Source organism: Lissotriton helveticus, chromosome 10 (assembly GCF_964261635.1).
Source record: "Lissotriton helveticus chromosome 10, aLisHel1.1, whole genome shotgun sequence".
In the NCBI taxonomy this organism is placed as follows: Eukaryota; Metazoa; Chordata; class Amphibia; order Caudata; family Salamandridae; genus Lissotriton; species Lissotriton helveticus.
Genome location: NC_136071.1, coordinates 922,419,794 through 922,432,364, shown reverse-complemented (window position 1 = coordinate 922,432,364; position 12,571 = coordinate 922,419,794). Strand labels below are relative to the sequence as shown.

Genomic DNA, 12,571 nt, shown 5'->3' with positions numbered 1-12,571 from the left:
AGTGCATAGTTTGGTTTGCAAAATTCAATACTGGTCAAAAGAATACTGGTTGCAAATTGTGGCCGGTTTTTGCAACCAGTACAATGATACATCTGACCCGCAATGCATTACCAGAAAACAAGGCTTATGTGTATTTCTTAGTAGGACTTGCACTCTCTCCTCTGTCAGCATGTGAGGATTTAGCCTACTGCCGCTCACCACATGGGTTGGGAAGCTATCGGAGCATCACTGGCTGTCAGAGCCCATTCCAACGTCCCCTCCCCCAACACAGAGTGAATGTAAGGCCAGTCACTGCAATCTGTGTCAGAGGATGGTGGCTCACTGCACAAAAAGTAACTAGTATCATATTTTGCATTGCTAAGCTCCTTAGTATAGGAAAGTGTTTCAATGCTAATGATTTTAAACAATCAACAATGTTGCTGTCCTCTAGAAATTTCACTTAATGTGTAAATCAAATGAACCCATGTCCAGAAAAATCTATCCTCTGACAGGCGATCAGTCCTGTTGCAGAAATATTTTGATGGCGTATGAGTGGTGGTAATGGCAAACACATGCTTCTTAGTGGGTAGTATGTTATCACAGGGTATAACATTTTGAAGCAGCATAGTAGCTGGACTCACAGTAATGCTGCTTTGGGAGCATGTGGCGTCATATTGCAGGTCCAAGTCAGTGATGTTCAGCATTACACGGTGCCCTTGGTCCACACGGATAATCCAAGAGCAATCAGCGGTGTTTCCAAGTGCACTAGGATAGTTTGGAGAATGGATCTCACCACTGTGTGCTTGGAACACTCCCCCACAACCTAGAAAATAAGCAGACCATCATAAATTCAACTTCAATTCTGAAAAGCATCCAGCATGTCAACTATATTTGGCCTTGCTTTCTCAACTCACAAGTCACATACCATAAATAGCCGTATGAATCATAATTAATGATGTACTCTTTTTGATACAGTTCAAATATCAAATCAAATACAATTTATTTTGCCTGGGTAATTAAAAAAATAACAAAGCACAGAAATCCATCAAATTTGCTGTAAATTGGAACTATAATTCAGGAAATCTCCCATATAGCCCAATAGAATACCATTTATTTTAAGCACAATATTGATAGAAAATACTTAATTCATCTGATTCTCTACAAGACTGACATGCTTTTGGGTCTCCGTCTATAAACTATCTCTCCAATCGAGATGGAAATATCTCTTGTAATTCTATTTATGAGGAGTTCTATGTAAAATCCCCACTTTATTTCATATTCTAGGATGCTCTCTTACATTGGTTTGTATTTTCAATCATTTCTTATTTCATATGCTTTTTTATTATATACTTATGTGCTTGTTATTGAATGCCATCTTGACAGCCATTTAATTACCTTTCTTCCTTTCTTTCTTTTATCTACTATTTTGTTATCATGTTCTATGCTGACAAAAAGCATTGGCAAAGCTATTAGTCTGGCATTAGCTACCAGCCTTTTGGCTTTGATAATAATTTGATTTGACATTATTTTTGCAAAGAAATTGTTGGAGAAGCTACCAGGCCCTTATTCTACAAATAAAACATTAGCTAAAAACGAATATCTTACATGGTCACAAAAAGCACATGTTGCCATAATAGTCCCTGGAATTGAAGGGTACCCATTTGTGTATGGATGTGCTCCATGTCAATCGATCAGTGTTTGTCAAGTGCGACAACCCACCCGCAAGGGTCTCAAGGTGCTGGGGGGGCTGCGGGTCTCTCTGGACACTGAGGTTCAGTCGAAGAGCCAGGTTTAGTGATCCTTTCTGAATTGGGTCAGTGACGAGGATAGCCGGAGGTGGAGAGGAGGGTGTTCCAGGTTTTGGCAGTGAGGTAAGAAAAGTATCTTCCTCTGATCCTAGTCTTGCAGCTCTGAGGGATGATGGTAAGGGCCAGTTCGGCTGAGTGGAGGTGCCTGGTGGGGATATGGAATGAGAGGCGTTGGCTCAGGTATGCTGCTCAGGCGTCATGGAGGGTTTTGTAGGCATGTGCAAGGAGCTTGCATGTGACTCTTTTGTTGACTGGGTGCCAGTGGAGTTATCTCTCCAAGTAGAATGTGTGTATTGCATCTGCTGAAAGGGTTCTCCCGATGCAAGCACTCCTCATTGACCTCATCGGAACCACCGCCTACGTGATGCATTCCTGACTCAGACCCTCACATCGCAAATCACTCGCCGATGGAAGACTCTACTAGAGTGCAGGTTATCGCATTGCAGCCTCCCCGGAGCAAATGCATCACTTCGATTGTGCAAAGCATCCTCGGTGCATGAATTCGCATTGCATGCCCTCATTGATGGGATCCTCACACTGCAACTCAGCAACCCCTCGGAAACGTGATGCATCCTTGGCATAGGACCTAGCAATGCTCTACAATCAGGACATAAGGTACTCTTGTTTAGAGGCCTTACTGGGTCCCTATAGCTGGCCCACACTCCATTGCGGTAGGCCAGAACTTGTGACTTTGTCCCAGTCCAGTGTGACCAGATTTCCTCAAGTCACACTTTGTGCTTTTAGTAATTATTTTCACTCACATCATTAAAGCTGAGCATCTTGAGTTCTACTGATCGTATTTTTGTAGTTTTGGTCTTTTTTTGTTCATAAAAATTACTCTATTTTCCCAATTGTGGTTTGCTTTACCTGTGTTACTTTTTGAGTTATTTCACAAATAATTTATACATTGCCTCTTAGGTAAGTCTGACTGCTCTGTGCCTAGATACGTACAGGTTATTTTAAGGTTTGCTTGTGATTTCTTCCTGACAAGGACTGCAGTGTCTGCTTGAGCAGGGTTTTACCAGTTTCTTACACTAATAAATATTGAAAGTTGAACTAAGGTAGACTAGATACTCTGGAGAGAGGTGGGCCAGACGGCTGATGAGAGCCACATGTATTACTACTGTCAATTATAGAATATCGGACGTACATAGATCATCATCTCTCTCTTGTTTTGAAAGCATCACACAGCAATTCATTGGCTGTGACCAACTGAATCTGAGCTGGAACTATGGCTTAAGGATGCCAGTGAATATTCATTGGCAGAAGATACTCATATGGTCGTGGCTTACATCTACACATGCTGTTTGAACGAGCTGGTTGTGTGCACTTTTCTTGCACCATTTATAATTTTGGGATATTATGATGTACCTGTGTTACTGCTGGCTGCCATTATGTTACGAAATAATGGTAAATATATTTTATAAAAGGATATGTCTTTTTCACACTTTCTCATGTGTGACCTAAACAATTGGGCAACAGGCAAATTGGATTCTACGCCAAGGAAAAAGTGGTCTGATGTGGGCAGTGCTCTTGTGGAAGTGACTTCCATCTTGTTATAGCACCAACTCTTCTAGGCTCAGAGTGACAAAAGAAAATAACAGCTACAAGCTTTTTTACAGAGAATACGACCAGGCTTGAACTCTTAAAAACCTAAGCAATGCAGTAAAAAACAGTTAGACAGATAAAGGGTGTGTAACACCACAATATGGTTAAAAATAATTTCTAAAAGGTTCCCATTAATAGCGTTAATTTTTCTAAGATTTCAAAGGGTTACTTATGTTGACATATGTATCTTTTTACTAGGCCTGGGGAGAATTTGCAAAGTTCTTTTACAAGGAACTCCGCAAAGTGAGCATAAACTCTGGAGCACTATGCAGATTTCCGCATGGGACAGAGTGCCTTAGGTCGCACCATTCACGCAGATTTTTAGTGCTGGGTGCATGCTGGAAAATCAGTGCGACTGGCACCATGCACAGTGCAAGAGGGCGCTGCTTCTTTCTGCTCAAGATTTTCTACTTGAGAGGCAGCTTCCTCAACGCGAACAGATGGTTTTTCAACATAAGTGTCACGGCCATCCACAACCACCCACGTTGAGAAATCTCCCTGGGAGGTGGCCTAGCATTGGATTTTCCTCGCTTGTGCTCGCCAACTTAAAGTTGGTGGGTGAGGAAAAAACTCTTTTCGGAACTCTGTATGCTCCATGGAGTGCGGTAAACTCAGCAAAGTCCTTGAATGCAATGGAGTTCACCACACAGGCCTACTGTTTAGCTTAGGGAAGCATTAAAAATCAAGTTAAATATCTCGTTTGGATTCTGTATTACTCATTCCAACTCAGTGGTCTACCTTGACAACGGCATTCATTTTTTACTGTAAAATAATGTTATATTAGACCTTTTGCAAGTGCATTTCAGTGCATGTGTATCAAACTTGAACTTATGCTCAGGATAAAAAGTCATACATAGGATTATCATATAAGTTTGCACTTGCTTAGTATTAAAGGGGTGGGTCTATTTCCCTCTTTGGAAGATGACTTTCAAACATACCTTTCAAACATGGAATATGAATTATCAGAAGTGAATGGCTCATCACACTGGCAGCCACATTGTCCCCTTTTTCCTTTGATTTGCAAAGTTAATTCCAAGGTCAGAACACAGTGGCTAGAATTAATACTAGTTGCCCAGTCTTGGCTTCAGAAAAAGTGTAATTGTATTTGTGAGAAAAGATTAGGAAGGACATTGAAAATGGTGATTCTTCTCCCTTCTGTTGCCCTCAATTCCCCACTTACTATCAGAAATGCATCTTCACCACATCCACATTTTAGCGTGGTTGTTGAGTGGTTAAGTCCACTATCCAGGAATATGGCCATAGCTGTACACAACCATGGGACTGAATTACGATACATTTTATGCACATCATTGGCCAACTTTTTAATTATGGTGATTGTTTACCCAATATATGAATGTTTAGGTCCTTCATTTCATCAGACAGGGTTTAACAAGATTATCTTTGTTTCACCTTACAAGGTCTCATGGGTTTTTATGAGAAAGTTTGGTGATTTCTCAGGTAAATAAACACATTCTCGGGATTCTGCATGGTTTCATTTTGTCTCAGTACTATGCTTCCTCCATGCGTCCTCCAATTACTGTTAAAGACTCTTTATGGACATTGATTTTAGCTCTTGGTCTGTTGGTTGAGGTTCCTTTTACTTGTTGTCACATAATATTTTGTGCGTTGTGGCTGAACGTTGTTCAAGAAAGTGACTAAGTTTGAGTTTTCGTGTGTGTCTAGCATTAATATTAAAGGTGTTTCAGTTTTTTTCGGAACTGTTATTTTTCCCTAAAGTTATTTATTTTTTCACCCTTGAATAAGCAACAGATCCATTACCTTGTTATAAAGTCACAAAGTATTAATGAATCAAAGTATACTTTTGTGGTACTTAGATTGACTTGAAACGGTTTGTTGACTACTTGGTATAATAAAATGTTGCTAAGACTGGAATGAAGAAGAATGTAGGATGGGTTAATATCTTTATTATGTTACTCAGTGTCCTACATTCTTCCCACAAGTAAGGGACGTATTGTTTGGTGATCATCATAGAATCTGCTCTGTGGGAGGTAGGTCGTTGTATAGGTTTGGGAGTGAGGGGTGACTGTCCTTTCTTTGTTCAATTATAATTAAAGTGAAACTACTTCAGCTCAGTGGTTGCCTCCTAAGTGAGGGTACGCCTCATTTTACATCTACCTGGGTGAGGTAGGTAGAATTGAACAAAATAGAGATTCCAAACACAATACCATGCAGATGTATAGACAATTTGTATGCATACCTGTATGTGGTATTTAAACAGCACAAAACAACTGAGCACTGACCAGAGTAAGGGCCAGGAGTGTGGTTGGAGAGTCATGCACAATGTACCGGAGAAAGGCAAGAGGGTCTATAGTCTCAAGATGACCGTCTATATAGTCTTGAAATAAGTCTTTAGTTCTTCACATACCTCATAATGCATGTAAAGGGCTAAATCAACTAAAAACATATAAAAGGCATTCTGACAGTCATTTCAATGATTAGACATGCCATAGGTCTAAAAAGCTGATAAACTGCATGGTGGTGGTGAAATAGTATGGCTGCTATCCAGGAAATTACCAGGATGCTAAATGTAGCAAGAACTAGGTCTGCCATACTAACATCCAGGGCTTAATTATATGATCCATTGAAAGAGCAGCTAAATAAAAACAGATATACTATAATATATGACCTGAATCTCCTGAAACAGTAATATGTAATTGTATTAGTTTGCATCATCTCGCATCTCCCCTACCTTTATTTATTATTTAGACATGTTGCAAAATGTAGCCGCATTTCTAATTCAGGCTTCAAGGTCTACCAAGCAGACTTCCTACCAAATCCCACAACACTGCCTGCCTGAAAGTGGTAGCACAGGGCGTACTTGTGGATTGTGAATAATTACACCTATCAAATATAGGTGATACCATTTGAACTATGTGTAATCATCAGTCATTTTTTCAGAACGATTCGTACACATCTGTCTGCAGAAGGGTAAACAGGGATGAACAGTATCTTTGGCTTGGAATTGAAACTGTATCTCCAATAGACTTCCGTGCTTGCAACAGGCAGTAAACTACAGTGGGCTTTGTACTTAAGTGATTTCAAAGCCTGTACACATTGTGTAGCAGTATACATTTAAAAGCAAGCAATTATGATACTTCTAGGGCAAAAGGAAATAAGAAGCATTGACTGTGTGTATATTTTCGAGCTTGAAAGCATTGCTTTAGGACTAATTGCACGTGCATCAAAATAAAAAGAGAACGGACAACCACAGAATGCTTATAATCACAAGTGATCTCTTCCATTAGTAATAATGGTTGGGGCTCTTTAGCAAGTTAGGGCAAAGAATCATTAGGTGTTAAGGCTAGGTCCGAGAGACCCCAGCTGGGGTGATACGTGCACTCTATAAGAAAAAACTTAACATAACATAGGTGCAAAGTGATCCTCTTCTAGCTGCAGTGCAACAAACATTGTGAACACTTCATATACTGATGGGTAAGATTTACTACTCTAACTCTGGAACACAAAATCATACATTGGGGGGTTGGAGGGCAGATTTATAATTCTAACTCCAGCCTAGCAAACACTGGAGAAAGTGCATATTTGAGAGTAGCTCTAAAGTTCAAAAGATGGTATGGTCAGAGTAAATGAATGAAAGTAGAATAGTTTGACATATTAATAAAAATAACAATATGTTCACCGTGCTGAAAAATAATGAAAAGGGAAGCAGTGTTGACTAGTGCTACTTTGATGTGAATAACAAAAGCACCCGAGATGCTTGATTTTTATTGCCTTTGTGTTTTAAAAGGACCTTTGAAAGAGTATTCCCTAAAGAACTGAAAAAGGTACTTGAAGAATTTACAGCACAAAAAATGTTCTGAGCTTCCTCATCTGATGGGAAGATAGTATTCAACCACACATTGGAATTTATCTACGATCCAATGCTGGACATTCTAAAAATAACACAATTATTTCAAACATGGTTAAAATAATATTAGCTTGGTTACTTCCCGAAATTATATAAATTAATGATTAGAGATGTTAAAGTAAGTGTTAACCATTTTACCAGGCATCGACACACGTGAATGGTAGCCAGGCATTCACTATAGGACCACTTACCTCCTGGCATTTCTTGCCATGTGGCATTGAATCCTTTTCCATTGATAGAGTAATCTGTCCTGAATCTGACTGTTATGGTGTTGCCAGTACTCGAGACATGCAGTGGATTGTCATCTGCACGTGAATTACAAAGCTGCGCTATCCTAGGTGATTCCAAATCTGGACCCCCATAGATCTAAGGAGAAATGTAATGTATTAGTTCCAACAATGTTATCATGCATACAATCAACAGACCCATTAATTAATATTTTCTGCAGCTTATACAAACTAGGTCAAAGATTACACATCGAGAAGACCATTTAACTCAACCACTTGTAACCTTGACAGTCTTTACATACGTAATAGCAATCACATCCCACAGAGCTGTTTATCCTTTCAAAGCTGATTTAATGAATATCAAATACAAAGAGTAGAAATAATTGCTACTATTTACAGGGGTTGGGGCCACATGGATTAAGCATTTTTGCCCTCACAATCGGGCCGATTCGCAGAATCGGGCTTTTTGTGAGTTCAAATAGACCTTTTCTGATGCATCAAAGGCTTTCCATTAGCATAGTAGGTAAACGCAATTTATTGTGATTACCTAAATTGTGAATGCATTTAGGGAATTGCAATTTGTGATTCCCTAAATGCGATGCATCAAGCCTATCCTAAATGCAAACTGTACATTTAGGAAACGCTAATTACCATCAACTTCAAGTTAATGGTAATTTGAACATTCTTTGAAAAATGCACAAAAGTGCATTTTTCAAAGTGACACGTGGTGCACACACATGCCCTTAGGGCAAAAGTGTGCACATCATGAGCACACTTAGGTTTTTGGGTGGGTGCATCAGCGGGGCCTTAGACCCCCTGGCACCCTTGGAATTGCAATTTGGTAATCACAATTTTCGGATGCATTCCTATTCATTCCTATGGGCCCATAGGAATGAATGGAGTGACATTAATTAATAACGATGCACAATTTGCGAATCGCTATTAGATAATGTGTAGGAATCACAATTTATTTTGCAATTCTTACATGCATAAGTCATTGGGATTTTGTTCTTCTTTGAAAACAGTTGTTGCTTTTCCATATATTACTTCATTGTCTAGGTGAGTCCTAAAACATGATTATCTGAAAATATTGCTCAAACACCTCTTGGTTACCCAGAAATACAGCTTGTACCACTGTTATCAATCTTATTGTACCCTCTATGTAATCAGGTCATGTTAATAATCCTGTTTTAATTATTGTGACTATTCTTTTGCCCCAGTCTTGTACACTCTCTTTGACAACCCTCTCCATCTAGTTCATAATAACATTTTGTAACCATTTACCAACAAAAGACATGCATGCCAATGTATTCAGAGGTGCAAGGGGCATACCTAACTAGATGAACTCTCAATACATGAATATCATTCCTTCTGCATTCAAAGTTCTCGTATTTCACTGGCACCCGACCAGTCGCACGAGCTACTCATTCACACTAGCTTGCCTTAATAGTTTTCAAGTACAGTGTTCTCTAAATACTGTTATCAAATATAAAGCCCTTATTCACCCAGAAACCACACCTACCTTTGAATCAGAGTTTTGAAACCCCCTATATTCAAGTGCTATCCATCTTAATCTTATCCATATGATCAAAACAAAGTGTCAGCAGTGTTATTCTGGATACATGATATGTGTAAAGCCACTAGAAATGTATTTTATGTATGAAATTATACATCACTTTTTGGTAATGTATGCAAAGTGCAACAAAATGACTAACGGGCAGATTTACAATGAAAGTGACTCAGTGCATTCCGCAAGTCATTTGGCTGCGCCACACTGAGTCACTTTCAAAGCACAGGGACAACAAATCGCATCTCTGTGCTTCGCCCTGCACTGGCACAAAAACTGCAGCCATGAGCATGCAGAGGCACCCTGGCACCATGGTGCAAGGATGCCTGGGTCGTGGGGAGATTGTTTGTGTGCAGGAAGGGGCACCTCCCTGCACAAAAACAATCACTATCGGCATTTTCTCTTTAAATTCGTGCTATAGAATACAGCACACATTAAAAGAGGAAAAACGAGGGGAAATGAAAATATTTCTCCTAGTTTGCCTCCCTACGCCTCCATTGGGGAGGAGCAGCATTCACGCGCATTTCCAGATATACGATTCCTCGTAAATCTGGAAATATGTCTAGTTCCATGGGTGTTGCATGGGAATACCCACAGCAACACCCATGGAACATACCTTTCAAGCAAAGTGCTGCGTGTAAAGGGGCCATATTTACAAGGACAGGAAAAGTCACGCAGGGTGGCTTTTCCTGTCCTTGTAAATATGGAGCAGTAAAAAGAGGCACAGGGGGCTTGTAAATCTGACCCCTAAGTGTATTAAACACTCACCTATAACATCTGCTGTAACCTCCATGCCAAATTCTAATCCAGGCAAGGACATGTCATTCTTTTACCGTTTCAAATTTCCAGTTATTAGTAGTGCTAAGAAACAGCAGCAATACTGTATGAATGGTGATGTAGTAAACAAATTCTCATGCAATGGTATTTTAGGACTTATGCTTCAAATAGATCTCAAACTAGTCATTCCTTTTCTCTGAGGAATCTATTTTTAGTTCTCAAATGCTGCACCAGTGGCTGTAGGGATGAAAGTCATGAACCAGCACAGTGGCTATACCATGCCTGCCATTACTGCTTTGTTCTTAAAAGTTGACCTGTTTTATTACTTTTGGCAGAGTGTGTGGGGCCTCAAATCCCTATTGGCTCCCCATACTGCAGTTTCTGTGCATCTCAGGGACACCCTTGATATCCCCAGAGGATGTGGCTAGTTTCCATTGGCCCATCTTCCTAGTAGTCTGAATTAAGTATCACAATGTTCCCACTATGTACAAGCTCTGTTTAGATGCCGCGCAGTATGGTTTTTAGAGTGCCTAGGTGTATCGGGGGAGTTGCCCACTTGTGTCACCATGTAAAATGAAATAAAAATTCTTGGGGTAGACAAGTGTGCCTTTGTGTTTGCTTTTTTTAATGAACATAATGTTCAACAATTTCACACACAGTAATTTCTGGCATGAACCTTTGTGAACAAGTGGTGACAAATAAAAGGCTTCTGAGCATTGCTGGTGACGCTGCTGTTATGGTTATCGGTCACACTCCACAAATATTTACTATTTTCTGTAAGAGTAGCATTTGCTAGATGAGCATGTGAGTGCTGCTTACATAGGAAAGTCCCATCCCATGCTTCCTTTTCTTGCTGTTGCTTTCTTTTAGGGCCAATACGGTGGGAATAAAAATAGGATTCCACCAGAGCAGTTTCAAGGAGGTGTAACCTGAATTCATTCTCAATCGTTGTAGTGCAGTCTGGGCAGAGGACCTACTGAGACATGTGGAGTTGCTATACTGTTTAGGGGAGGGCGGTTTTTCCCACTCCTTTCCGCTTGGTGTGAAGAGATTTGGAAAAAATCTGCTACCACCGCAGCATGGCTTTTTCTCTTGCGTGGCTTGCCAACAGTAAGTCTGCATGTGCAACTGAGAAAATCAAGTGCCAGACTGCCTCTCAGTGAGATTTCTCAACACGGACAGTCACTGCATGTCACAACCACTCATGTTGAGAAAGCTACCACTCGTGGTGAGAAAGCCTCTGGTAGAGCAGAAAGAAGCAGGGCGGGACAACCACCCAGCGCTAAAAATAAGTGTGAGCAGGGCGATGTACACAACAGTTTTGTGGTAACTCTGTGATGAGAAATTCTGAGAGTCCAGCCCACCCTTAATACTGATCACATCTTCCTAGGACTAAACCGGTAGGACTTACGGAAGCTCTGCAAGCCGGTCCTGCTGATGGAAAACAAACAAGCTGATGGGAGGAATAAGTCTAACCACTGCCAATTGCTTGGGGTATCATTCCAACCCATCTTTCTTTTGCTCACCAGGTTATTTTAGGCAACTAAACTGGTTTTGCCCTGATTGGGGCTCATCAGCTGGAACTTGGTTCAAATGACACAGTGAGCACATGACTCACATCTGGGACTACCCTTGCCACTTAGAGCGGGACATGAAACACAGAAAAGGTGATGGGAGGAGTGCTTGCAATAAGTTCAACCATTGCATTCACTTGGGTAGCATACCAACCCATTTCTCTTTTGCCACCATGCAACCTCAGTTTGGACCCACCAATATGCAAATCAGTCTTGACCTCGCGTCAATAGGAACAGTTCAGGCTGAAATACCAGTCCCATGCTTTTGCCCTGCTTGAAAGCACCCTGCCAGCAAAGGGAGACCTAAGACACTATAGAGAGTCGGAAGCCTGCTCTACCCCACACTATGAAACCAGAAACAGTCTGCTGAAGAAATGAACTCTAGCATTTCCCCAATCTTTGCCACCCCGACCACTTACCATTTTCCCTAACCAATCTTAACAATAACTCGGAAAGGTTCTGCACAGCTAAAAGTTATGACAAAATCCATTTTGAATGCCTTTATTTAATTCATTGACTTTGCAACGGCAACATCTGAACATAAACCTTAACCTATGTGTTTTTACACTAGTTGGGCTTTTCTCTAGACTAAAACAGGTTCGTTTTGGAAACTATAACTAGGGTGGTGAAGTGAGCTAAAGAATGATGATGATTCAACGCAGATCTGTGACTGGGGGTGAGTGTCTGAAAAGTTTCAGTATTCCGTCCATCATCTCCTTGTGTTTGCTCTGTTCACCTTAAGTTGGCACGATATGCCCAGACGTGGCTCCCTTGCTCACTTTGCCACTGGAATCAAGCTAGCCTGGCTGATGAGTGGTGTTACCCTGAAACCAGTCTCATGATGCTTGTTTCTGGTCCATGGAGGACCTGGCCTGGCAATTCGGGCTGGACTGTTCCCATGAGGCACAGGGTCAAGACTGATTTGCATATGGCTGGGTCCAAACTGGATTTGGGAAGTGAGCTAAAGAATGATGTTGGCTTCAACCCAAATCTGTGACTGGGGTGAGTGTCTAAAAGGCAGTTTGTTCTGGACTGCTCCCATGAGGCACAGGGTCAAGACTGATTTGCATATGGCTGGGTCTATACTGGGGTGACATGGGGAGAAAAAAAGATGGATTTAACCCAGATCACTTGATTGGGGGTGA

General features: G+C 40.8%; 1 protein-coding gene across 1 annotated transcript in view; it reads right to left on the bottom strand.

The window, feature by feature from the left end:
- Positions 1 to 12,571, bottom strand: part of CUBN (cubilin) — a 1,583,269-nt gene that overhangs the window by 845,000 nt on the left and 725,698 nt on the right. Inside the window, exons 30-31 of the mRNA XM_078663578.1 lie at positions 7,473 to 7,647; positions 621 to 802 (exon numbers count right to left, since the gene is read on the bottom strand). Of these exons, the coding sequence (XP_078519704.1) occupies positions 621 to 802; positions 7,473 to 7,647 (357 nt within the window). The remainder of the gene's footprint in view (positions 1 to 620; positions 803 to 7,472; positions 7,648 to 12,571) is intronic.